Here is a 27,576-nt window from a genome sequence, read left to right on the forward strand (position 1 = left end):
TTCATCAGTGGCAATATCTGGCAAGATTAAAGCAGCGTGTCAGGTTAGCCTGGAATTAGAAGAGACTTGCTCTCAGCGTTCTCCTCCTTTGGAAACGATTGTCCTTTTGACAAGGCACACAGCACAAACATTCTGGCCCATTCTTCTCAAGACTGCATGCATTAAATTTCGATTTAAAGCTTTCGTGACTGCAGGGATTCATCTTCTTGGTTCTTTTGGTAAAGTCACGTAGAAGGGAAGTAATAAAATAATAAAAATAAAACATAATAAAATAATTCTCACGACGTTTCGGCCACAACACAAGCAGCCGTCCTCAGGTGAAGACCAGGTCTGTCGCCTCGACATTATTTTATTATCTTCTTGGTTCTTTCGGTAAAGTCACGTAGAAGGGAAGTAATAAAATAATAAAAATAAAACGTAATAAAATAAAATAATTCTCACGACGTTTCGGCTACAACGCAAGCAGCCGTCTTCACCCTTCTACGTGACTTTACCGAAAGAACCAAGAAGATGAATCCCTGCAGTCACGAAAGCTTTAAATCGAAAATTATTTTATTACTTCCCTTCTACGTGACTTTACCGAAAGAACCAAGAAGACTGCATGCATTGTAATGCACAAAAGACATTCTCTTGGGGGGAAAAACACACACACGCATCGAACCTATTCTAAAAATGGCTTTTCGTGCCTCGTGTTTCGTGGTTGTGCTGTATAGCCTTCTGATGGTTTCTGGTTTTACTGTCATCGAGGAGTAACGGTAAGAAACTCAACGTCAGTGAATGGGGATGCTCTCAGGACGTGGGAGCGAAACGTTGGACATCATGCCAAACAACACACGGTACAAATTTAAATTACATCGGAGAACTAATGTCTTGCGAACCCCTATTGGGACTGCATGTCCTTAAATCATTCCTTTATGCCTTACACAGAAATAAATAAAAACATTAAATGCTTATCCAAAATACAAAAAAACATTTTTTGCGTTCTGCTTTGCAAATAATGCTCTTCAGATGCATGCTGTATCTCTCCATGATTGATAAATCAGTAGATCCCCCAAGTAGATGATTTGTTTGACACTCCATTTATGGAGACATAAATTAAGAGTGTAATTATAATTACAAACTAACAAAGAGCATGCCTGCTTGTGATTGATATGCATGCGGCATCATATGTACACGCACAATATCTGGTTTGTGCATGATTTACATATGTTGTGACAATTGTAATGAGGCACATATATTACACGTAATGCAGAAACCAGCCCTGGTTTTTTTTTCTTGCAAAAACTCAATGCCCCTTCACGCAAGTAGGGTAATATCTCAAAAGCATAACTTAAAATAAAACGCGGTTGCTTTATTACGGTCGTTATTTATGATATTTTCTTATCTATATATATACACTTATAAAAACAGATACATATATAATGGCAATTTGTAACGTACGAAGCTCTTAGCATTGTTGGTTAAGTGCAAAAAGCTGTGGGCTTCCCATTGCTGGCAAGCACAATGCAACGCACTTCGCATTCAGCACAAAAGAAAGGTATGGTCTATAAATCATCGGTGGGCTCAAGCCGACAAATCAGTCGCTACAACAGAAGTCCTTATATTGCAATATCGCAGCAGGAATGTGAAGCTTAATACAGGCTACCGTGCGACAGCGATGCACTGGTTGGTAAATATAATTGTGTAAAACAGAGGGGCAATTGATTTCCTCTTGAAAATGCAGAACGTAGCTTGTTTTGGGAATGACCCGTAATTAAATCAGAAGCAAGTTATCACATGCCCTCTTCTCTGTCATAATCTTGCTTCCAAAAAGCACATTTTAAAATTATTTTATGCTTTGGCTTTTCCAATTTTGTCCAAGCCCAGGGGCAGCATTCACATTTATCGATCTTTTCATCAGAGCACTCCAAGTTTGTATTGTTGCTTCATTTAATGCGGATTCCAATGCACTTGCACAGAATGTTTTAAATTTAATACCAATGTTGTCAGAGATGAGTGATGATCTGTTTCTCCTTCATTACACTGCTTCCAGATTACTTACTCCTGCCTAAAAAAAATAAACCCAATGATGAATCTGCTCCTGCCTAATGCACTGCCGCCCCTAGGTTCTGCATGGCATCAGACTGATCGCACACGAACCGCAAATCTGTCTGTCCCTCTGCCCTTACCAGTGGCTCTAGCGGTCTCTCTCCTTCTCTCCCTCTCTCAATGTTTGAGATGGAAAACAATCCCCCGGCCTATGCTGGGGAGTGTCAGTGGGCAGCATAATCTCTCACATTAGACGAATAGAGCATTTGAAAATTCGAATTGAGAAAATTGAATGATACAGTCTTTGTCATTTTGCTTCTATCAAGACGATGCTGTGCACTGGCCCAAACGTAATGTTTTTTGGGAGAGCCAATGTTCCAGTTAAAATGAAATCATGTTACTTATTTAATAATTTTCTTTCTTCCTTTATACCTGAACACATGACGAGCTCGTACGCTTTCCCCATGCAATAGCAGCTGGAGCAGAGTGACACCTTCAAATCCTGTAAATAGTTGTGATGGGTTCTTTTTTTTACACCAGAGACACAATTTTCAAAGCGTATGTGAGCTGCATTTACCCAGATTGCTGCGGTGATAATTTTTCACTTTGGAGAAGCAATTGGGAGGGTAATAAATACAGGATGGACGGGTACATCATGCTCTTAATCTGCTATAAGGCACTGCGATGCTCCTGGTAAGTTCAATGTCGATTCAAAAACAATTATCTCAATGTAATCATTCTAAAGGTTCAGTCCCTCAGCTGTGCTAATAGCACTGCAGTGAAGAAATATAAGGTGAACTCCGACTAACATGCCTCATTTGCGCCAAGTGACCAGCTTTGTGATTATTAAGCCTGTCGTGCAAACAAGGACGACAGTTCTATTCCCGCAGTTGCTCAGTAATACGTGCTTTTGGATGACATATTGACTTTTAAAGATTCCGCAAAATCTTTCAGAAGGGGAGGCCAATACGTGATTCATCATGGCCCAAATCGTGAGCTGCAAAGTTTCCAAGTGCACACTATGTGAGGTCTGTTCTACCCAAGTGACCTACTTCTGTGTCTGGGCATGAACATACATTTCAAATTAATATCTGCCCAAAACTTTAATCCAGCAACTTATGTTGGAACGTGATTCATATTTTTAATGCACAGCAAAATACACCTTGAGAATCGCAGTACTGGTTCAGTAGCGCCGCACACTCGGGTAACCAATTATGTTTTTTACTTAAACTAAAACAAAAAAAAATACTATTTTTTTTTTTTGTTTTGGCCCACTGAGCTATGTAGCCCTTTTTTAGAAGTTACCTTGCCACAAATGATAGTTCAACTAACTGGCTTTTCACGTGGAAATGTATAGCAGCCAAATACCATAAACGCTCTTTGGTTCTTTCGGTAAAGTCACATAGAAAAAAAAATAATAATAGAATACGACGTTTCGATTGCAACACAAGCAACCGTCATCAGGTAGAACTAAATTTAAGAGAGAGACGAAACACAGACACGGAGACACACAGACAGACCCTAAACGCATTCATCTAAATGTGAAGGAAACAACCAGAACATTTCACGCGACCACGGGGAGAACACACAAACTCCAAATCTCCAGGCGTCAGGATCGGCATTCAACCGAGGACCTCCTGTACACCAGGCGAGGCAGTTAACATCTCACCACCGTGGCAGCGTATGACAATGCCCTCAGTCCTGGTCTCTCACCAATAATGATTCCCACGAGCAGAGGCCATGCATTCAATTCCCTTCTCCGTGCGGTTGAAGAAGCTAAAACGGAATCACCGTCAATGAATTCCAAAACACACCTGCTCATGTCACGTGATACTGGGGGAATCGGATGTTGGGGGCCCACTGGTACCCTAAAATTGAGGCAAAGAGCTGCCTGCCACTGTGTATAGCAGTATTAATGGCAACCTTCGGAGAGACATTAACCCTTGACATTTAATCACTGTGCTGCCATCAGCATTGTTGCTGCCTTTCTTTTGTGCGTACAGTCTTTTGTGGGGGGGGAAATTTGCTAAACACAGGAATCGTATTCACTCCAAGCAAACACATGTACAGTTTCAGTTTTTAAATCTTAAATAAAATGCCTGCTCTTTATTATTATTATCGCAAGTGGTGTGATTTAAATATTTCTGTGATAGTTATTAAAAATGTATATTCAACAAACATTGCATGCACTGTTATTGGGAAACATTTTAAATTGAACCAATCTTTAGTAATTTGGAATGCATTATGTTTATCAATAACGGTCAGCTTCGCCTTGTTGTAAAAATTACTTGAAGAAATACCGTATCATGCCAGAGGCAACTAATGCTTCTTCACAGCAGACAAGCGTAATTGAATCTAGAGTATTGCTTAAGCATAACTGATCAAGCGCTTTGAGTTAATCTGTATCAATGGAGGCTTTGATCATCACAAGTTTCACGTGCATTTTGTTTTTTCTCTGCACAATTTCATGGTATATCGGTCAAATGTATAATCATTTTACTTTTAATCTCAAGTTACAAACTTTAATCAGTTCAAAGGGGCACAGATAATGTGAAGATTTTTTTCATCGTTGTGCCATTTTTGATGGAATAACAGGCGGCTTTCATAAAAATTGTAACCATTCCTCTTTATGCAATTTACGTGTGGTCTATTCCACACAAAACCACACGTATTAACACTATACGGCAATACTACAATGTACCATATGATGTATAATCCACGATAATAATTCCATTTATAATCTTTAAGCATGTATTTGTGTATGTTGAACGTAGCCAACCATGCTAATTGTAGGTGCAAATCATCACTATTATGCTTACCCTTTACAATCATTGCTATTGTGATCACATTCATCATCATAATCACCGGCCTCGTGTTTAAGGAACACTCAGTCGTCTCGGGCTTCATTTCACAAACAAACTTGTGTGCGTGCATGTGTGTGTAGAAGTTGCTCCTCTTACAAAGATAAAGATCCCCCGTATAGCCTTAACAGACTATTGGGGCAGGTGCTGTTCACGAGCACACACATGCACACACACAAGAGCCTGATTGGTCAATTCGGTCTGAGAGCAGGGATTAGCGTGGTGACGTCAGCAGATCGGAATCTCTCCAGGCATTCCCCCTGGCTAATGATCGGCTACCAGATTGTGTGCACGATGGGGGTTGGTTGGGAGGGGGTGCAACCATCCTGCACAGTGGATCCAGGCAAAACCCCGATGCACGAATTTGACACAATCACTTTTTTGCTGAATTTCCCATCCAAATGTCGACATTTCGCAAAAGCGTTAAAAAACACTCCACCACTGCATCGGACCCCAATGTCTCCGAACGAGATATCTGAGTGGCAGAGTTAGCCACTGTTCTTCGCGAGAAATATCTTCCCGAGAAGAACATGCGGAATAAGAGCCGACGTGCCGTGGTTTCACCACATCACTGGCATAGCATCCAAATGTTGCAAAACAGTGCATTGCATACTACGGTTGCAAAAACACAAGCGTAGCCAGTGACATGTCTGTTGCGGTACTAATTATGGAAGTTACGCTACTAGCTGTCAAGCTGTTGATGCGGCGAACAAACCCGCATATTTCTAACAAAACACACCATTGCTGTGATGCCACTTTCTGGAGGTGAGGATCTGTGGCAAAGGGTGTCTTAGAAACGAGACTTCTTATTTTAATAGGTTCTTACCTTGTCTCATTGGGCTTTCATTACATCTGCTTCTACATACAAGTAAAATAATAAAATATGCAATATAGTACTATAATTCACACGTGCACACACCCTATAGCATTATCTCTATTTAATGTGACCACCATGAATGCTGATGCTGTGTTTACCATTGAGGGGGGGGAGGGATTTACTGTAGAATGTAATACATGCTTGTAGGGGTTGCTGATTAAAATTGACCCCAACGCCTACTCGGACTCTAATCTCCCCACCAAAGTCACGAACTTGAACTTGTTCCGATGACCGAGTGGTAAATGTACACCCCAGTGTTAATCCAAAACATGCAAAGGCAACCGAACTCTTCGCAAACACCGGCGTGTATAAAACAATCACAGTTTACATTTGTAGAGAGCATTTCATCAGTAGATCCCAATGCGCCTGGAGACCAAAACAATTTTTTTTTCTCCCCACCCGCCCCCCCCAAATGTGAAGTGAAAAACCCTCGCCCACCCTTCCCACCCGCCAACCCACCTCGCGTCCAATCGTCTATTCAGCCTCTTGACGAAATACTCAGCATTATTTAAGCCGCGGAATTCACAGAGTTTGCATTTCGCTAATATATGACACGCATTCTTCATCGACTGGTGATATACAAACGTGAGCCATTTCCCTGCAGGTAAACAAATCATTAAGTCGACACCAGATTGTTCATCGGTGCCAACGCCACAGCGGTCTCCTTGGTACGCCATCCTCAGCTGACTCCCACGTCGTACGCCTTCAAGGCCTCCCATTCACATCCCCCCTCGCGGACCTGACAGCTGGCACCCCTGCCGAGGCAATCGAGCAACATGTCGCGCATTTCTAGCAGGAGAGCGTTAAAGCAATACGGGGAGTGGGCGGGGAGGAAAATACCGACTTTTTAAATACCAGGATTAAAGTATTGCGGCTTAAATACCGACATTGATGATTATACCTTGGACATTTCTCTTTATCGGGAACGTGATTCCATGCTGTCGCTGAAACAGGGTTTGTACAATGGAACGTGAGCTCAGTTCAGATTGATTTCCTATGTTGGTGACTGGCATTCCCGTGGTTTTTTTTATTTTCGATATCAAGAAAGGAACGTTCTGCCTTGGCTGTTTGTCTTTAAAATGTTGCAGTGGTAACAATCATTCCTCTTGGCCACCTACTTTAAATGGAAATTGAAAACAGGAAAAGAGTATGACTGTCAAAGTCATCGAGAAGTTGGCAAGCAGCATGAAATAAGATAGGGTATTTCAATAAAACAAATCTCGAAGGTTAGGTGTCAAAATGCTGTCTCTGAATAAGAATATATACGCAATATTTGCCATAGACTTCATAGCAGACACATCATAGCAATAATTATCAGGCACTGAACCATCGAGCCGGGGTTATTTGCAAATGGACTGAGCGATAAAACCCTCTGGTCACCAATTCTGCCTCCTTTAGACGTCAAACCCGCGATGACCGTTGAGAGTGCTTACTGTTAAGTTGTCCCCAGACTGCAGAATGTATCCTGAATAGGTCTGGTGAGTGCTTTAATATTCTCCACTCTCACTGATCTACTCTTCGTGAATGAGAAAGGCCCTGCTCCTGCTGCTCCTGCTAGGTGTGCCCTGCAGGAGCCAGAGGGATGTTGGGAGTCGGGTCAAGAAGGGATTGGATGTGGGTGAATGACCAGATATTTTTGTCATATTTTACAAATGCTATCCTGCTTGTTTAAAATCATATGTTAGATGATACGTTCGTTAAGATATCTCGCAGAGCGGTGCAATCCTTTTGTGTTCGAGAACGGCCCACGGAAGAGGATATCACAGATTTGAAGCTTTCGTGACTGCAAGGATTCATACTCTTAGTTTTTTCGGTAAAGTCACGTAGGTAAAAAAATGAAATTAAAATGAAAAATATATAAAATAATAATAAATAAATGCATTTTTCATTTTATTTTTATCTACGTGACTTTACCTAAAAAACTAAGAGTAGGATATCACAGAGCTACCTCTGAGATCTCTTCAAGTGATCTCTGGCCACACGATAGACGGTAGCACTTTCCCACCCACTCTGCATGTGGAGGTGAGGATTTGTGCTAAATGGTCGTCACAAGACATTCCAACCAATATTTGTATTCTCGTAGCTGGAAATTAGCCAATTGAAACGCAGAACAAATTATTTTTTTTCCCCGCAGTTTTTTGTGACTGGGCTGAAACCATCAACTCACTTTGCTTGAGGACCCAGTTTAATCACAAGCAGCTGCCAAGATTCAAACTCAACGAATCAATGGTAGCAGCTTGGCACTCTGACCTCTGAAAGACCTGGCCAGCTTTGATAACCAAGCACTGAGCAGTATAAGGCCAGAATATTCCACTATTTGTGGAGGCACGAGATGGATGATTAAAATGAGTATGTCGGAACTAGTATCATAACTCATCGAAAATAGAACTTTTACCAGGTATGGCCATAAGTCAAGAGTGCCACACCGCAAATGTGTCTCATGGGATTCCAAAAGTAATCAGGCATGGTGTCAGATCAGAGTCTTGAGCTCGAATGCATCTCACAGTCAGGATTATTGCTACACTACATATGCAGCAGTAATGACATTCCCAGCTGTGTTCTACTGTTTTTTCCATTAATGGAGATCATCAACAGCGTATGGAGTTTGAATGCCTTACTCTGTTTGATCAAGTTTCACCATCTCCCCATTATTGTGTGGTCCCCGTTATTGTGCAGGCTGTAGAATCCATGGTCATCTTGTCAATTGGCATGGTTGCAACATTGACGATTTTAATTATTTATATATTGTTTATAAATGCAAAAAGAAGCCCATCTCAAACTGCTTCTCAGCATACGAGGTAAATAAATTAACAGGAGTATACAAATGTAGAACCACCATAAAATTACATTGTAAAATTTGGGTCTACCCTTGCCATACCGCACATAGAAATATAACAAATCTTCCTAATAAATTATCTCCAGTTGTGATTCATTCCCGAATTGCATTGCAATGAAACAACCCGCAATGGTCCGCATAGGAATGAAGAGGTCCTCATCCAGCAGTGGATTGGCAAAAGGCCTGTGCATGTACAAGTTAACATTAGGGTTTAGCCATGACAATCACACCTGGACAAACCCAGGTAACCCCAATTTGATAGTAATTTGATACTAATGCCACCATTATAGCTTACAAACGTTTGTTTCAGCCATCATCATTTCTCACTTATGCTGCACCTCCCATGCTGCCCATCTCAAGGAGCCAGACCTTCACCCAGCAGTTGCTGGATGAAGACCTCTGCACTGTGTCCCTCACGGGGGCCGCATGATCATACTTCAGCATCGTGGTCAGTGCAGGTTCATAAAAAGCAGTGCTGGGATCAGTTTCAGATGTCACGAGCCACGAATGTTATCCATGGCCGTGTAGTGACATCTGCATCATTTCAGAGTCTACTTCAGACGCCCGTGCCTTTGCAGACGTAACGGTGTTTGTTGGTAAGGGTTGTAACGGACGGTGACAATTGGAAGTACACGTGTATATCCATAATGTAGGCGTTTTGGGTTAGAGCGCGTAAATATATAAATGTGTCGTTAAACCCGCCACCACCCGACACAGCCAACTAGTAAGGTTTGTCACGTAAACAGAACGTGCCAATTTGTGACGAGTACAGCACACCGGTGTGTTGGAGAGCCAAGCCACAACATTTACAATCTGAGTATGTCGCTTTGCCAGTAATTACAACTAGCTTCATCAGGCGACAGACAGATTTGTGAAGAACTCCTGTTTCGTTCCTTAAATAGAGGGGTAGATGTGATGACGTCACTTGTGAGCCCTTCACGTGCGAAGGGGGGGGGGTGATTAAGGAATGCATATAAATTACAATAGGTATCCATTATGCTTGCACATTGTTCTTATACATCCTGACCTTTGCGTGCAATAACATAGTTGTTATTGTCTGCGTACAGGTAATCCCCATTGATGTAGAGGCATGCATTTAAACAACGTATTAGTTGATGATTCGCTTCCAAACAGCACAAAGCCTGTAGCTATCCGAACGGTTAAAATTATTTTTATTTCTCTCCATTTCAGATAGATTCTCGAATTCGTTTTGTAACTAGTTTTGGACAGAGCTTCAACACAAAACTAGCTACTACTGGCCAAGACTAATTAGAGAATATATCGAAATTGAGAGAAATTAAAAGAATATTCAACGTTCGGATAGCTACAGGCCAGAGGTCGCAAACGGGTTTTGATTCCTTACCCGTACCCGGCCGGGTACGGGTACCCGTTCCCTACCCGTACCCTACCCGAAATGAGTGACAAACGGTTACTCACCAGTGACTCACGGCCTACCCGTACCCGTACCCGGCCACACCAGGGTCGCAAATGGATACCCGTACCCGTACCTGGCCGGGTACGGGTAGCCGGGTATCGGGTAGGGTACGGGTATCGGGTACCCGGTTGCGACCTCTGCTACAGGCTTAGTGCTGCTTGGAAGCGAATCATCAAATAATACGTTGTTTAAATGCATGCCTCTACATCAATGGGGATTACCTGTACGCAGACAATAACAGGTACTGATAATTTATTGCATGCAAACGGCAGGAGGTACAATAACAATGTGCATGCATAATGTACGTTGATTACCATATGAATAACCCAATACTCATTGCATTCATTAACACCCCCCCCCCCCGCCTTCGCACGTCAAGGGCTCACAAGTGGCGTCATAACATCTACCCCTCTATTTAAGGAACGAAACAGGAGGATTTCTCCACAAATCTGTCTGTCGCCTGATGAAGCTAGTTGTAATCCTGGCGAAACGTCGTACTCAGATTGTAATTGTTGTGGCTTGGCTCTCCAACACACCGGTGTGCTGTACTAGTGACCAATTGGCCACGTTCTGTTTACGTGACAACCCTTACTAGTTGGCTGTGTCGGGTGGTGGAGGATTTAACGACACATTTATATATTTACGTGCTCTAACCCCCCAAAAAACTATATAATGGATGATATTGGTCGCGAAAGCCTACGTGTTAATCATACACATGCATACTTTGTTGAATAAAATGTTTGAAATAAAATAAAGATGGGATTGTAAATGTGAAAAGAGACGTGTTGTGTGTATGTTGAATTGATTTTGCACCATACGTAGGCAACCGTGCTAATCGGTGGTGCGGCGGGGGGGAGAGACACCAAACTAAATACAAAAAGTAGTTCTGGAGTGACTTGGTGTGGCCATGCGAGCGTGCATGTGGCCCTGGTGGCTGGGTTTCACGGCTGTGTTCGTGAGAAAACTGTTGTCAGTTCGTTGTTTTTGTTTCCCCTTGAACATATAACAGCCTGGATAAACGGTAACATTTTTATTTTGTTGGGCTGCTGTGGCATTAAAGGCAGAGCGAAAGGACGTCCCGTGACACGCACTGAAGTAAAAACGAGACTCCCGGAATGTAAACAGATGTGGTACGAACCGAGGGCGAAACGCCACACATACCAAACCGTTGTAAATAACAGGTGCAAGTTACAACTATAATAAAGTCCGCACCATACGTTAGAAGTGAACACAGTTACAAAAAACATACTCCCAGGATTGCTTTAAGTCTTGGCCAACGTTAAGCAACATGATCTTGCACAAGGTCACGTGGCTCAGCGGTATAGCGAGCAGCCCGCAATCAGAAGGTTGCGAGTTCAAATCCAGGTTGAGGGTTGGCTCGGGCCCATCATACCCCCTGGGGTTGGTAAAATCAGTACCACTTCGTGGGGAGGTTAACAGTGGTTGGCCTGTGGAGAGATTCGCCCCCCACAATAGGAATATGGAATTTGCACCACTGGTTCTGGGATATAAACAGGAGACGAGCCATTGCCTCGAAGCTCATTTCAGGAGGAAATTTGTTCATTTTACTATCACACATCCACCATTCCAGTGAAACCCCAATGATATTCATGAAACCAAAAGATAACGCATTTGTGTCAAAGACCCTGTGCATTACACCGTAATCCAAAGCAAAAGGCCTTTTAGTTTTGAATATAACATTATGCAAAAAAAGAGATTGACGAAATGAAAAAAAAAATTGTACAAGTGTCAAAATATAATATATATAATGTCGTATACATAATTGATCGACAGCAGCATAAAAAGAGAGGCTTAAACATAGCCTTCGAATAACCAACAGAGGATTTCAATAGCAATGGAGACGTATGTTGTCACACGGAAGACGACGGATTTCCATTCTTTTGTTACTTCTGACACCTAATTTCCCACTGTCTTGAAGCGCATTATAAGCAGAGACCTGCTCTGAAAGATAGTGTAAGGCAACATCGAAGACATTCTGATTACCACCCTCGTGCGTACATTGTATAATTGGAGTGATCACATCTAAGTTGTCAAGTTCATAACATGAAAGCACTTATCATGCGCCGACCCTTTCACCTATGGTTCCCTAAAGAGCAGACCAAGGGATGAAATGAAGTGACAAGATGTTCCATATTCATTTCTCTACGGGAGATGTATAGCCCTGGCATGTTATAAAACAGTACGGCGAAAGAGTCAAAAATGACGCAAATACTTTCTTGCACAAAAATATACCGAATTGAATGAAATAACAAAAACCCGTAAAAAAAAGTGCACGTTTTTTTTCGTGTCAATTTATTATAACAAAATGAATAAAAAACTGCAAACATTGAAACGCCCCAATTGCCATGCACTTTAATAAATTTAGCTGAGCGTTTCAGCTTTATATAAACAGACTGCTCAGTTGCAACCACTGATCCATGCTGCTCTACTTTCCACCCCTCCCCCACCTCATAAAAAAACACTCTTCTTTCGGGAAATGCGCAATAGATAAAGAATTGACATTGAAATTAAAAATGCATCAGTTAGCAGAATATCTGATGCACTTGTGCTTTATAACGGATATATGCTTATTAGATGGGGGAAAAAAACACTTTGAAGCATATTGTGAAATAAAATAATGATTTAATCAGTTACCTCTTGTGAGACACAACGATATTTATAATTGATGAGTTAACTATGTAAATACGAATTAAGTTAAACTATAGTGCTTTACATTTTATTTTTACAATATTTCAGGGGGTATATGTTCGCAAACGCTTGGCATAACAAAGTACATTTTTTTGCTTCTTTTTTTTAAAGCTCACCCTCTTTGTTTTTGTTGTTGCTTGCAAACGGGCAGCACTTGAAAGTATTTACTCACACCAAATGACTACAGAAGGGCCTCCACAAAGCAGGAGTTCAAGAGCACCCCTGTGGAGGGAATTTGGCCTACTCTTCCACGCTGGCCACATGCAACCCGCCAATCGATTAACTGTGGCGTACCCATTCATACTGCTGGGTCGACAGAGTTGGGGAAAGGGAGGGATTATTTAAGGGAATTTCCCATTATTTCAACTGTCACTTCAGGAGATCGAACCCGTTTGTCTCTGGACTGCAGTTCCATTGTGATAATCATTATACCGTGTCAGCACACCCGATGTTGATATTGGCCCATTTACCATTAGTTTTTATTAATCCAATGTATCTCTCCAAATGGCAGCTCTAATTAAAAACGCTTTGTAATATGTACCTTGATGTACAGCGTTATATTAGAATCGCTGAATATCACAAATTGGTTGCCTGGGTAAAAAAACAAAAATAACCAGTCTGCATAGCTCAATTAATGATATCAGTAAGCCAATAAATGGAAACAAGTGCTTATCGAATGTGTGAAGTTGAAGAGCATTAGCGAGGCTAGCTACGTATGGTGTGAAAAAAGTTTGCCATACATACGTAAGACACCATTGGTACTGCGGACATCAGAAAGATCACTCTTTTTTAAACGGATCAACAAGATGAACATTATCATCTCAGGTCTCTCATCTTGCATAATCCCTTTCCGGCCTAGATTAATGCTGCTTAACAAATATCAATTCATACTAATATTTATAGAATCATTTGTATGGATATGCTTCATGAATATAAATACTTAAAACACTCTGTATCATGCACACAACGCTGTTCATATTCACAGCCAGCCACACTTTTTTTATCGAATACATTATGAAAAGTAAAAGAGCAGTCATGCACTGGCGGAGCCAGTGGGGGGGGGGGGGGTGGCACGTGCCCCCCAAATGATCCGATCGAAATCCCTAATTTCGATCGGATCATTGTGGTGTATTCGTAATAAATCGGAATTTTGCGACCCCCAATGCCACTGTGTATAGCATATTATTACGTGCCAGGGACTTTATGAGATGATAGGACAATAGTCTGAGTCCATAATTGGCAATATGTAACGGCAAAGCAGTTATAAGTGACTCAGAATTGTGCGCAGTTGCGTATACAGCACACGACTTCCCTGAAGGCATCAATACCTTCAGCAAGCACGATGCCGATCACACAACGTGGTTCGAATTCGACCCTCGATCGATGGCAGCGCCATCGCCGCACACGCGTCGAATAAAAAGCAAGGGACAAGTCCTTACTTACTCACAACTCCTCTATAATTTTTCATTGCTGGAGGGATTGCCCCCCCTACCTGAAAATCCTGGCTCCGTCATTGCAGTCATGGAACTTATTTTTATTACACGCTTTTATCTAACTCACTCTGTCTGTTGTTGTTGTCGTTGTTGTATCCTCAAATCTTGTAACTCAATTTTTGCCCACTTCCCAATGTGGTATCGACTGCAAACTCGGTATACTTATGTCATACTGATGACAATACTATATTCTATTATAAATATATTTTAAACATTCTTTTTTATTTACAGTATAAGATGTTTCGGCTTAGGACTAATTGTCCACGGTCAACTGACGTTGGCTGTAATTGACCATGGTCCTTTACATTGTGGCAAGCTTCGGGGCCACTCCCTGGAGTCGTTGAGTTCTTCCATTACTAGTACGGTACATTTCATTAAAACTTATTATACCACGACTGGCAAAACTGAAACCACGAGGCAGAGTTCTAGAGGTCTCCTCTAAAGGTAATTTGCCACTCTTCCATGCTGGCCAGACATTTTTGAAGAGTTATGAAAAAAAGAAGAATAGGCTTTACCCTTTCTAGCAACAAAACAGGTGTTGAGACGTTCAAACACCAGATACCTGTTGCAAGGCATCGAATCTGCATTAACCACACATATCTGTGGCAAGACATGCAAACAAACATGCTCTGATAATATCCGCATTGTCTTTGAAACTGATTGGCCTTCACCAGAGCCAAGAGGCAATGCAAGTATGAAAGTGTTAAAAGCCCGGCTTTGAGCAGTTATATCTTGGTCCCATAGACATCTTTAAAGAGGCTTGATTACCCATACTTTACCCCACCAACCAGCCGATCAACCAACTTGTGGTGTAGCCCATTTATATTTCAATACTTCAAGGCACAGAAACCGAGTCCAGTGCGATATCACACCATATCAGCATTCCATAAATAAGTAACTCATGCAAGAAATATATTGATTAGACCAAAAAAATATAAATCAACACTGAAAACGTTTACAACGACCCTTTCCCTTGGGTTAATTTATCTTGGAGCATCGAAAAGGATCAAAATGCTGATCATATACAATATGCCCTGTTCTATTGATTCGTATGCATCATGTTTCCTATAGTGATAATATAATGAGGCATGTGCAGTAAACATAAATTAACAGAAGAGACTTCGAGTACAAAAAAATCTATTGCAGAAGCCAACTTCCCTGGGAATGCATTAATCTCTCTTTGATTTTAAACCAAAAGAAAGTTTAATTTGTATAGCTAGATGGATGGAGAAAACCATTGCATTGAAACTACCCCCCCCCATCCCTTATAAATGTGCTAATATTTGTATTCTGGGGTCTTAAAACACTTCGTTTAATTGATGACACCTGATAAAATACTGTGTTTTTACCCAGTTCATCATCCTTCCACTGTTAAAGTAATCACAGCTAACATGCCATGCTTTAAATGTCAAAAAATGTATTAGTCATAATATATAAATTCCTAACTGAATAGAAGATCCTTCCAATATTTTAACATCACCACTATATGAGCTTTGTATCCAATGGACAAAGACATTTCAGAAATTCCAGAATCCAATAGTTGTAAATTGCATTGATTTCAAACTCCACGTATTGAGCAATCCTTTGTTACTATGTCCGCTATATTAGATTCCAGTCCAGTGTCAAGTGCAATGAAGAATTTAATCAAAGGTCTAACATTGCAACTGAAGTCTAGAAAGACTGCGCTTTATCAATCTAGCAACACTCACACACATACACAGTGGAATGGCTTTCCACTGGCCATGCTTAATGGCGACTGAGAACGCTGCTCTTACGATGAAGCGACACGTTATTTCTGCTCTGCCGATAAAACTACAATCTTCAGAAATCCAGGCAGATAAAACGGAAGCTATAAGGGCTGGGCGATGGGCCGAGGCGAGACCATCAGGCACATTTAAATGGCATTATGCCACGAGACATTCACGCATCCTCACGTTTTGAAAAACGAATGAACCGTCACGAGCTAAATGTGCGAAGCGCAATATCAAGGAAAACATTTGGAAATGCAACGATATACAAACGAATCATATTACATGTCTATGTTAAATTAATTCACACAGAACAGTAATTTGGATTGTCGTCGGGGCTAATGGCAGAATGTTCACGGTAAAATTGCAGGACAACGCAACTGCATGAAATCAACACGTGATGGGTTATACAGGAAGATACTTAGCACGATAATACAATGTAACATCGATCTTATTCAGATTCACAGGTACGGCACTCTTGATGGCTTCATTCGTCCAGACACTGTAGGAAAAGAAAGGAGACCGCATGATAAAGAAATTGAATATACAGTGATAGGTTTTTACCCTTTCAACTGGTACAAAAACTGACACCTTTATACAAGGCATCATGTTTGCAATAACTACAACACAAGCAGTCAAAATGCAAACAAAAAGAAACAACTCTGATAATGATAATGATGTGAACCGTCCTTTTGGCGTCATCTGGTCCAACACCAATGGAGACTAGGCTCTAAGAAAAGCTGTCTCGGGTGTGGACCAATCAAATTCAAGGACAGTGCATATCATTATCATTATCAGAGTTGTTTCTTTTTGTTTGCATTTTGACTGCTTGTGCTGTGGTTATTGCAAACATGATGCCTTGTATTTCGATTTAAAGCTTTCGTGACTGCAGGGATTCATCTTCTTGGTTCTTTCGGTAAAGTCACGTAGAAGGGAAGTAATAAAATAATAAAAATAAAACATGATAAAATAATTCTCACGACGTTTCGGCTGCTTGTGTTGTGGCCGAAACGTCGTGAGAATTATTTTATTATGTTTTATTTTTATTATTTTATTACTTCCCTTCTACGTGACTTTACCGAAAGAACCAAGAAGATGATGCCTTGTATAAAGGTGTCAGTTTTTGTACCAGTTGAAAGGGTAAAAACCTATCACTATATTTTGCCACTGGTAAAGGAGATGTCTCGTAGTATAGATTGAATATACCTTTGAGAATGGACCTTTGAAGATAAACACTCGGGATAATTTGCTTCAGGTGCACTTTCCAGCATTAAGCGGCTTACATCTCTGTACTGAGCCGGCGAAACTTGAAGATCACATCGCTAATATCAAATTGGCGAACATTCAAAAATGCACACATAGCCTAAATATGACATCTGAGAGACTCCACATGCAACATTTGTATTAATCTTAATAAATCAGAATATTTAGCGAGAGCATTTGTCGCAGCAGATTGCTCCAACAAATGTGTTAAAACGTCGCTCTGCTGCATTTAAAATTAAAGCATTGAACTTTAACACCATCTGGCTGTTAGGGTTAGCTGGTACTTTGAAACGGGCGATGTCTGGAAATGTTACCTGGATTTGTTTCCAATTTATCTCTTCAATTAGTGAAGAGGCCAGAGCTCAGGAGAATACAGTTCAAGCACTAAAAATCAATACATGCAAGGGATAAGGACTGCAATGCTCTTCTAAAATAGCGAATGTGAACGAAATAAAAGGTACCTCTGCAATATTCCGCAATGTTAAGCTATTTACTGCACCTATAGCACAAACATAACGGACAAATGCCTATTACTGGGGCGAAAATTATGTTAGCAGTTTAATGGCATGTCAACACTGTGAAAATCATCATTATTTCAACGGTTCTGGGTATTATGTTAATTACACCACGTAATGAGTGTTTGTTTTTTAATTAGCTTTTATGTTATATTTTATTAATATATATATTTTTTTACATATTACCATCCAGCTGGCAAAAAAACCTCATTACATGTAAAGGGGAGGGGACATTACCAGAAATGTTAGTAATTGGGCATTCCATTTGGACTTAAAACCATAAATGGCTTTACACGTGCGTAGATGATGGTAAATGCTCATTATGTATGTCCTTACACAATGTAAGAACCTTGATAAAGAAATTGTCACAAAAAAAAAATACCCATGTGTATGGTGCAACATTGTGTGCTATCAGCATTTCACACATTTTCTCGATTCTAGTCTGCTCCATCTACCTCTCCGTGCCAATAGCCCCCAAAGCATTGGCAGGATTCCCACTGGCAGTTTTATCTTGTTAAGTCTCCCACGAGAGGCGGCTTTCAAGGAGTCTCCGGTCGATTGCTTGGTGGGACTCCTTTAGCCCGGACCGCAAAGGACAGGTGCTTGCTAGATTAATGAACGGCCGTTTTTTATTTTAGTTTAAGTTTTAGTGCAATTAATGTATTCGGCTTCACGATCTTTCAATAATGGCTAAAGTTCGCAACGTAATGACCGTAACCCCACGACGTCGGGGCTCTGTCGTGTATTGTTTAAGCCAGCGGTCGGGAACCTATGGCTCGCGAGCCATATATGGCTCTTCCAGTGACGGCATATGGCTCCCAGACAATTTTGAGTTGAAAAAAAAAAATCAGTTTGGAACTGATTTAAAATACTTGTGATATTGCTTAATAATACTGTGTCATTTTAAAGTAAACAGAAATTAGTTTTGAAGATAAATTTCACGGGTCACGCCTGCATGAAGCTCAACCTCACCACGTATGAACCAGACTACAAGGCCATCAGCAAAACCATGCAGCACCAGAAGTCGCATTAAAAGTAAGACATATTTAATTTATTATACGTTAAAAATACGATATGGCTCTCAATTAAATATATTTAGAAATATTTGGCTTTTATGACTCTCCCAGTCAAAAAGGTTCCCGACCCCTGGTTTAAGCTAAAGTCTCAGCCCTGCAATTGCTTACTCACGCCCCTGCTGGAGGAAGGTCGAGAAGAGGTTGTCCGGCCAGACGCCTTGGAAATGGTGGGACCACTCACACGTTAACCCACCACCACCGCCACCACCACCACCACATATACTGCTGGGCAATACGGGGGCGGTGGAGACTCAAATTGAACTGGCGGCCGCCTCTGGATCAGTGCGCGCAAAGTTCAGCACTGAGTGTGTTGTTTTGGCTGCTGTAAATACGATTGTTTTCTCCAGAAGAGCTATGGGGGTAAAAGCGGCGTCGAATTTGCGGAGGAAACAGCCGTGGCCCCCTACACATTTCGCAGTATCGACGGGGACAATTATAATGGCGCACTCATTTTGAAGTAAAAAAAAATGCCGTTAAGAGGGGATGAAAAGGCAGCTTTTTAATGCGACAGATGGTACATGTAAAACCTATTCATCTTTCTCAATACGTTTTTGTCTTTCCTGAGTAATGCATATTTTAATAAATATCCTTCGATGGAATTTTAAAAAGTTCATCATTAAGGGCACCCACCATTGGTAATGCAGAGGCAAAGCACTTAAGCGGTGAATATTTCCTTTACTTATGCCTACGTAGTGTGAATTCATCGATGTAATGAACCACTGCTTCAGGATGCACTTATATAGTGTGTTTGTCCATGGGCAGCTGAACGTAAAACAAACTTAAAACTGTTCCGCTTGCTATCGCATCTCACATTGCTGGCTTTATGTTCATCTGTAATTACACTGCTTTCATTGGGAAACATAATTGCCAAATAAACGAATCACTTCACGCCATGTAAAACCGTTCACATTCTCAATTATTCACTGTGCAGTATATTCACATGAACTAAGACACCATTCCCCTAAATAGATTGGTAATGAATCCACAGTTTATTATTCTCTCCATAAATTCAGCAACATGGCATCGGAATATGGTATAGCTCAATGAGCATTGTAATGGCAGTACAAAAAAAACTTATATAAGCACCTTGTCAGCAGGTTACTGCATATTAGAAAGCACTCAGCAGTGACTGGTAGCTCAGGGCGGGGGGAGGGGGGGGTAATGTCCATGTCAGGGAACTGAGCCAACATCTCTTGATCTGAGGTTCAAGCCACAGGGCAGACACGTTCCAAAAGAGCATTGATCACTCCTGTCTGGAAAGGATTTCATGTGCTATGACTTTGATGGTCTCTGCCCAGCCACTGATGACCCATCACGAAAAGAGAATGATCTTGAAAATGGTATTTGCCCTCAAATCGATAATAACAAAACCGCGAGTAGCAGCATTGGCAGATGAAAACAAATGTCTAGCTGCTCTCGAACCTGTTGGAGAGTTCAGGCCGTTTCTAAAAACGAGTTAAAACGGAGATCCTCGTAATTTCGTTTTAGGACGAGGCGTGTAAGCGGTTTAATTAATAAACGACCGTGGCAAAAAAAAACAATGTTAGGTTCAGCACTGTGCACTTTTCAAAGAAAACATCCGCAGGTTCTTCATTTGTTCACCATTAACCTGCTCACATCGGCGATAGTGAAGTTTCAATTGAACGCTTAATGGCTAAACACCAAGATCCTCCCCCCGCCCCCGTTGATGTTGCCGTGGATAAGCGAGCAGACAAGCAGTGAATATGTTTTCTTTGTTAAAATATAAATAGTGTATTTACCTAAAAACAGACTGATCGCAAGTTCTCGTACAAAATAACGGGCAGTGTGAATTCCCTCTGACATTGTAAAAAATTAACCCGTAAAAAAAAAAATTTCACTCTAAATCCTTTATATGCGTGGTGGCTAGAGTCCTCTCGTCCTCTGGCTTGAGATGGCTGCCACCTATGGGTCAGATGATTGTCTGCCAGCATTAAGCAATTGGTAATTCAATATTTTTTAAAAATTCCCTAAACGGTGTAAAATTTTGGAAAAATTTATTCACGAAAATTAATTGTCACGCACAACGAGTCTGTGTGGAAAATGTCAGCTCGATTGGATCACGGGAAGTGGGTTAAAAAACGACCGAAAGATTTGCACGGTCGTAAGCAAGCAAGCAAGCAAGTGAACTTAATATAAAGGATTTTAAAAAGATGTATCGCTCCATTTGAATTCACGAGAACCTGCGTTAACCTGAACTCAACAGCGGGTCATCAAACCCGTGAGAGAATACTTTAAAAGAAGTCAAAACCCTTTGCCATACTGCCTTGTTTTTTTATTGTGTGTATGTCAGCATGTATTTCCAGCATCAATTTATTTTCATCTCTTTTTGCCCATTAAGAACTGCCCTAGAAGCAAACCGCAAAGTAACAACAACAACAAAAACCACGACGGTATTTCAGTGTTTTGGCTGCAAGGGCTCTCAATGCTCACCATTCGTCACCACACATCATTACTCTTTTCTGCAGTACTTACCATAACAACCCTGCAACACTCCGGGACTGCACAGGGCTTAAATTTAAAACACAGCACGTTGCCGGTGCCCTTTTCCGAACAACATTGCGGCTGACCATGAACAACATATCCCGAGTTATTTTTTTGATAGGCCCATACTCTCGTGACCGATGTTGTGGTATTGCGGAATGAAGCACAATGGAAGGGTGGTCAAGGCGCGGCTGCACAATGTCTTGCTGGCGCCAATGCTGACCGAAGGGCATCCACGAGTGGGAGCTTTAGAGAGCCCCTTCTAAAGGGTGTTTGGCCTACTCTTTCACTCGCGCCAGACCATGTCTATTGCCTAATGGTGGCGAACCCAATTATATTCTTTTGTTGACGCGGGGCAAATGGATTTAACAGACTTGCCTATTCTTTCGACCGCCGCTTCGGTGGATGTGATGAAAGAAGCAACCTGTGGATTGCAAGTCCAGTGCGCTAACCATTAAAACCATGTTAGCATCTAAATACTACTAATACCATGCATTCACACGGGGTGTCCTGTGCTGGAATGCTCGGCCAGTAAATGTGCGTCTGTGGGAGGACACAGGCATACCTTGACAAAACCCATGCATACAAATGTTTTTGCACTCAAAAGTTCCAAGCGTATAGATTCAATCAATGGCTGTATACACATTCTCTGGCTACCGCGAATTCCAATTTACGAATGTTTGGTTTTAAACTTTTCTCTTCGCCTCCTGCCGTATGCGTCCCTTTATTCTCCTGCAGGGATGTTTGACAAAAAAATTATACCAGTTCAGCGTCTGGCATCAGAAGGCGCTTTTAACCTGATATCGCAAGCCTCTGTAGGTCACTTTGCCATAACTGCTAGATGTTGCACAAGTACTTTCAATACTATTAAATCGCCAACTTTTATCCACCCACTAGACCGTAGCACTGCACCTAAGTGGAGTTCGCTCCATATACGTTGCCTATTAATGTTTCCCTCAAAAGATGTGCTCAGCTTCAGAAAGAGCAATGACACTGTTTTGGTTTTGGGAATTGCGTTTGTGCTGGGCAATCACCTGTAACTTAGCTGAAACCATCAACCTCTGCACATTGTAATGTTTTACCTCCGGTGGTAAACTGGGGCTTGAACTCTTGATACCACCAGTGCTGAATCAGTACACTGATATGGGTTGTGGACTCGTGCATCATGCAGCTAAAGAAAATTGCTCAGTGTCTAAAAGATGAACATAAGGAAGGAACATTTTGAACATTGAAGGATGCTCCTCCGCTCTCCAAAGTGTTTTTTTCAGATCGTACCGTGCGTTGTTCAGCATGACGTCTGACGTTTCGCTCCACATCTCAGTTCCTCAAGAAGCTGCCTGCAGGTGCGGCGAAATATTGGACAATTATATTGCGCCGTACAACACGAGGTACAACCACAAGAAACACACTGGAGAGCCACAGAGCACAAGTGCGATATCCGACGCAGTGGTATTGAAGGATGCAAAACAAATACGGTAGTAATCAAGCATCAGCATACAAGTACCCATGATAAGCAACACTGCAATATTGTTTTAGGAAAACTAATGTAACCACTGCTACACAAATAAGTGTAAAGCAGAGCTCCATGATGGGCCCTTAAAATATCGAGTGTGGATGGAGGAAGCATTGTTACAGATTAAGCTGATGTGGATATTTGGACAACTGAAGTGTGAAAGCCAATGCTCCCTTCAGTTTGTCCATGTTACTGCTGTCTGAGAATATTTTTTTTGGAGAAATGAAACAATTTGATATAGGCAAGTCGTGGGAATTTCCACCCCATCTTAAGATTTGCAGGACTGGATTTTCATAAACAGAATCGCTGACTCCTTACAAAAAGTGACATCTCTAACCGTAAGTTAAAGCAAACCCTTCGCCTTAAGTGCTGGTAGCAAGCGGTGAGAGATCTTCTTTTCGAGCAGGACTGGCTTTACAACAATAAACATTTCACTGGAGGAGAGAAGAATCGGACATTAAAGTAAATGCAAATGATTCCACGGTCACATAGGCAGACACCCGCATTTGTCAAAACAAATGCTAGCGAGACAATATATAGCTTACTGCACCGCTAAACATGACAGTAAGCTCATTAGACGTAGGTCTCAAACACAAGTCCAGGGAGCTTACTCTTGTCTACAAATATGTGCAGATGTTCAAGTTTTTTCATAAGAACGAGCGAAGCAGGACAGACAAACAGACAGAGGCAGAAGCACAGAAGCAATATGATCTTGGCCAGAGTTGTGGCTCAGGAATTAAAATGGAACAAAGGATCAGGCAATATTCACAATTTTTAATCAAAACTCAACCACACATTTATTAACAATTTCAAATATAGATTTGTTTTAAATATATATTTTTAAAATTGCAATGTAGCTATAATCGAATAACTTGTTGTAAAATATTTTTATATCCTCAATCTTTTAAAAGTGCCACCCATTTACAACCACACTTGCTGCACCAACGTTGTTAAGTAAATTGCAGATACCGTGTGATATATCAGTGACACATATCAATCTTGCACTGCCACATGACGATGGATAACTTGGGGTAGGGACCCACATATATCTCTTTCAATGAAAACAAATGAGATGAATCCATCATGCAGGCAAAGGCAGCGATAACAACACCTTGATTTCACGTGTCACCTAAAGTTCAGAATTTTTTATTTTTTAAATAAGATGTGGTGACTGATATTTTTTAACCTTGACCAGGTCACAGGTCCCAGGTCCCAGCTGAAATAACATAATCATTGATAAGAGAAGTCATTCATAACATTGTAAGATTGGAAATAAAGATATTACGTTTCTCATATAATCAAGCAGATAATTTTATTTCAACAAATTACAGTGAATGATCATTCGTTTTATAGAAAACCATGGACACAAAATACAATGCGCTTCGTGTGGTATGATAGACTGTAATTTTTTGTAGTTATACTCTTAGAAATAGCATGTACAGTTGCAAAATATTCTATAAAAAACATTATTTTTCTGGCACGTGAGATTTCACACCCCTATCCACCTACCACATTCTTCGATTGCTTTTATAACATTTAAACAGAGATTTGTGAGCAGGGAAGTATGAAGTAATTTGCATAAAATACCCCAGCAACTATGCGAACGTTGGAGGGAAATTAAATCCTAAAGTTATTTAGCTTTTTCTTCTTGAACAACCAGTCTTAATGCTTGCGCATTGACCGGGCAGAAAATGATTATGCATCATAATAATAATGATACTACAGCAATTATTTAAACTACTTAACCGATCACTGTTAAAGGAGCTACATTTGAAACACTGCAGTCAGCGTGGGCGACATTACAAAACAGGCTTTTTGGATGTATGAAATATATAATGGAATAATTGTTTTTATTTAAAATGTTCTCTGTACTGTCTCGTCTATAATTATTGAAATATTAATCTTGAGCAACCACGTACCGTTATCCTTTATGCCATTATGCTGTCACATCTTGTCCACAAAATCACATCTCTGAGTTTTTTCTATCTCAATATATTGAAATTGAAATGCACGCTGGGCTCCTCCTTTGATCATAAATCTTTTATGAGATACAACCTCTATTTCTGCCACTTTCTCCTCTTTGTGTGGAGTATTGCTTTGTGCGTCTCCACAAGAAGAGGAAAAATACGCTGTGGCAGCCGCACATTGAAATGCAAACCTGGTCATGACACACGCCAGGATGAGTACCATTAAACAATAAATAAACCCGATGTCCACACTGTAATTTCAGTTCATTTGCCAATAAACGTTTTTAATATGTAACCGTAGATCACTGGACTTCTCTTATAGATTTTACGGCGCGCCAAATAAAAAAAAATCCAATTCGATAACCTGACCTCCCTACAAATCCACAAACATGTTCAACGCACGAATGCATTACACGGCCTGTTCGTTGACGAAAGCAACACGTCTTTTTCACTTGAAATCCTGATCCCAGAGGGGGTTACGTCGAACTTGTCCGAACACGCCAAAGTGGTGACTCTCCACTCCCCCCGCGCCCGCCTGATGCTCAACCACCGCATCGCTCTCCCACCACCGTCACAGCTCCTGTCTCAGCTCCTGAAGCAGCGCACCCTTCCCCTGCATGTCCCGCTTCCTCCTCTCGCCGATGACATCCTCCAGGCTCTGGAAGCTCATGACGATGGGCTCCTCCTCCAGGTAGACCTTGAGCGTGTACGGCTGCTTGCCGATGCGGATCTCGCCACCGCTCTTGAACTCTCGCCGCTCGTAGCGGCACCAGGCGGCGAAGCCCTCCGAATTGTGCCAACGCGCGTCGGCCACACCGCGCGAAGGGCCCACGTGCTTGCACGCGTTCTGCACCACCAGCTCGACCTCCAGCGGCTTGAAGCGGTACCAGTCGCTGACCACTCGGCCACGCCATCCGCGCGAGGCCAGGGCGAGTGTCTCCCTCTTGATCTCCTGGTTGCAAAGGTGGACTACCTGCCCGTTGCCCACCCACACGGCCCAGTGAGGCTGCTTGAGGGCTCTCACGAACTCGACGAGGTCACCTGCTTTGCAGCGGGTAGCGAGAACATCCGGCAGGTACGTGCGCAGGTTCGTGCAATTCCTGCGCTTGGAGAAGATGCACTTGTCATTGTGGTTCACCGTATACTCGATGTCATCGTTGCCGCTGTCATCGTGGGCAGCCGTGTTCGTGTCGTCTGTTGAAATCCTGCCCTCCTCCACGTGATCTTCCTCGTCAGAAAAAATGTAGGAGACTCCGATCTGGGAGCCCAGGTCAGCATCTAGTCCGGTGGGGTCGGCGGTGGGCACTTCGTTGTACGTGAGGTGAGTCAGCCGCTCCACCTGGTTTCCCATCGCATTCAATTTGGCGTGTGTCTGCCACGGAACAGTTTTAGTTTTTTACAGTGTGCTCACAAGGCTGCGCTTCTTGGGTCAATAGTTGCACACACACACACAGGAAACGCTATCTTCTGTTGAGAAATCACAAGCACATTCCCACGGCACATTCACCATAGATAGATGCTGTCCAGTGTAGCAGCTGTCCTTGAATAACCAGCGCAAAGCAGGGTCATACGCAGGTGGAGTGCCCAACTCCAAGGAATGAATTAACTTCTCAATCGCGAAGCCGCGGTGCGGGAAGAGCCCAACATTACAGTTGCCTCTCCAGTAGCCTCGTGCAGTATTCACAGGCACTCAACATCCTACTGCACAATTGTTGCTCAATGCCTGGGCCGTACCAAGTAACAGGGGTGTTATTTAATGGTCTACGTGTCATATGTTTCACGGAGTGAAACGGATATCTTTGTTTTTGCGCTATAATATTTACAATCAACAAACATTGTTTTGTAAATTCCCTTCACCGCAGCACACATAAAACAAAATATAGCAACGCGTATGATAACATACAGTGTTATTTTTTGTTTATATATATGGATGAAATTTTTGTTGGTTGAATATTATTCAAATAAAACTGTCTAAAATAATTTGGAGCGCATATATATACATAATTTACAAATGTTACACTCATAAATGATGTGTTTGAACAAAAGGAACACTTTTGATATTCAGCGCAGGTTGGCACAGCCTGCATTTATCCAGAGATCATCCGCTTGCCTGCATAGCCTCCGTCTAGCTTCATAAACACTCGCAAGGAGTGCAAGTTTGAGTAATTACTCAGGTAAGCTGGCAGCCGTCCAGAGGAACGATTCATCATTCACCGCTTGCTCAACTCATCCCAAGCTTCTGCTTCCCATCACGACAGAAAAATAACGAGGTTAATAAAAAAAAACGACTTCAAATCATCGATTTTTTTTCCTCTTCTCGGGAAAGTAAAATTAAATGTCACCGCACCGTGTAATCTCATGCTGTTCGGCGCTAAAACAATTAGCAACAACTGGCGTCTGGTTGGACATATTAAAAATAGCGATCGTGTGATTTCATGTATCTGTGTAATTTTAACCGTGACACAAAGTTGATTCTAGCAGAAAAATATAATTACACGTAATTATTTATTTACTTGCATTGAATTCAATTCACAGTTATTTCCTCACAATGGTTTTTGATTAACCAATTCCGCTGTGCATTTGGCTACTTGAATACGGTAAATTCCAGAGCTTAATTCGTCACGGAATATATTATGGGGCCCCCCAACTCCCAATGCTCTGGACCCCCGCCCCACCCCCTACTATTGAGGGGGGAGGGGAAATCTTTCTGGAGCTCAGCCCTGGACCTCTACAGCTGAAATTAAGCTCTGATA

General features: G+C 41.7%; 1 protein-coding gene across 1 annotated transcript; it reads right to left on the reverse strand.

Moving 5' to 3' along the window:
* Positions 1-24,151: 24,151 nt before the first annotated feature.
* On the reverse strand, positions 24,152-26,519 carry LRATD2 (LRAT domain containing 2). The gene has a single exon (XM_061554251.1). It carries the CDS (start codon positions 26,172-26,174, stop codon positions 25,395-25,397), a length of 780 nt encoding a protein of 259 aa, XP_061410235.1. The 5' UTR covers positions 26,175-26,519; the 3' UTR covers positions 24,152-25,394.
* Between the last annotated feature and the right edge of the window lie 1,057 nt (positions 26,520-27,576).

Source organism: Lethenteron reissneri, chromosome 19 (genome assembly GCF_015708825.2).
Source record: "Lethenteron reissneri isolate LAM-NWPU_2019-01 chromosome 19, ASM1570882v1, whole genome shotgun sequence".
NCBI lineage: Eukaryota > Metazoa > Chordata > Hyperoartia > Petromyzontiformes > Petromyzontidae > Lethenteron > Lethenteron reissneri.

Bases quoted from the DNA above. Each gene is read 5' to 3' on its own strand.
- LRATD2 (XM_061554251.1), bottom strand. From the start codon at position 26,174: ATGGGAAACCAGGTGGAGCGGCTGACTCACCTCACGTACAACGAAGTG.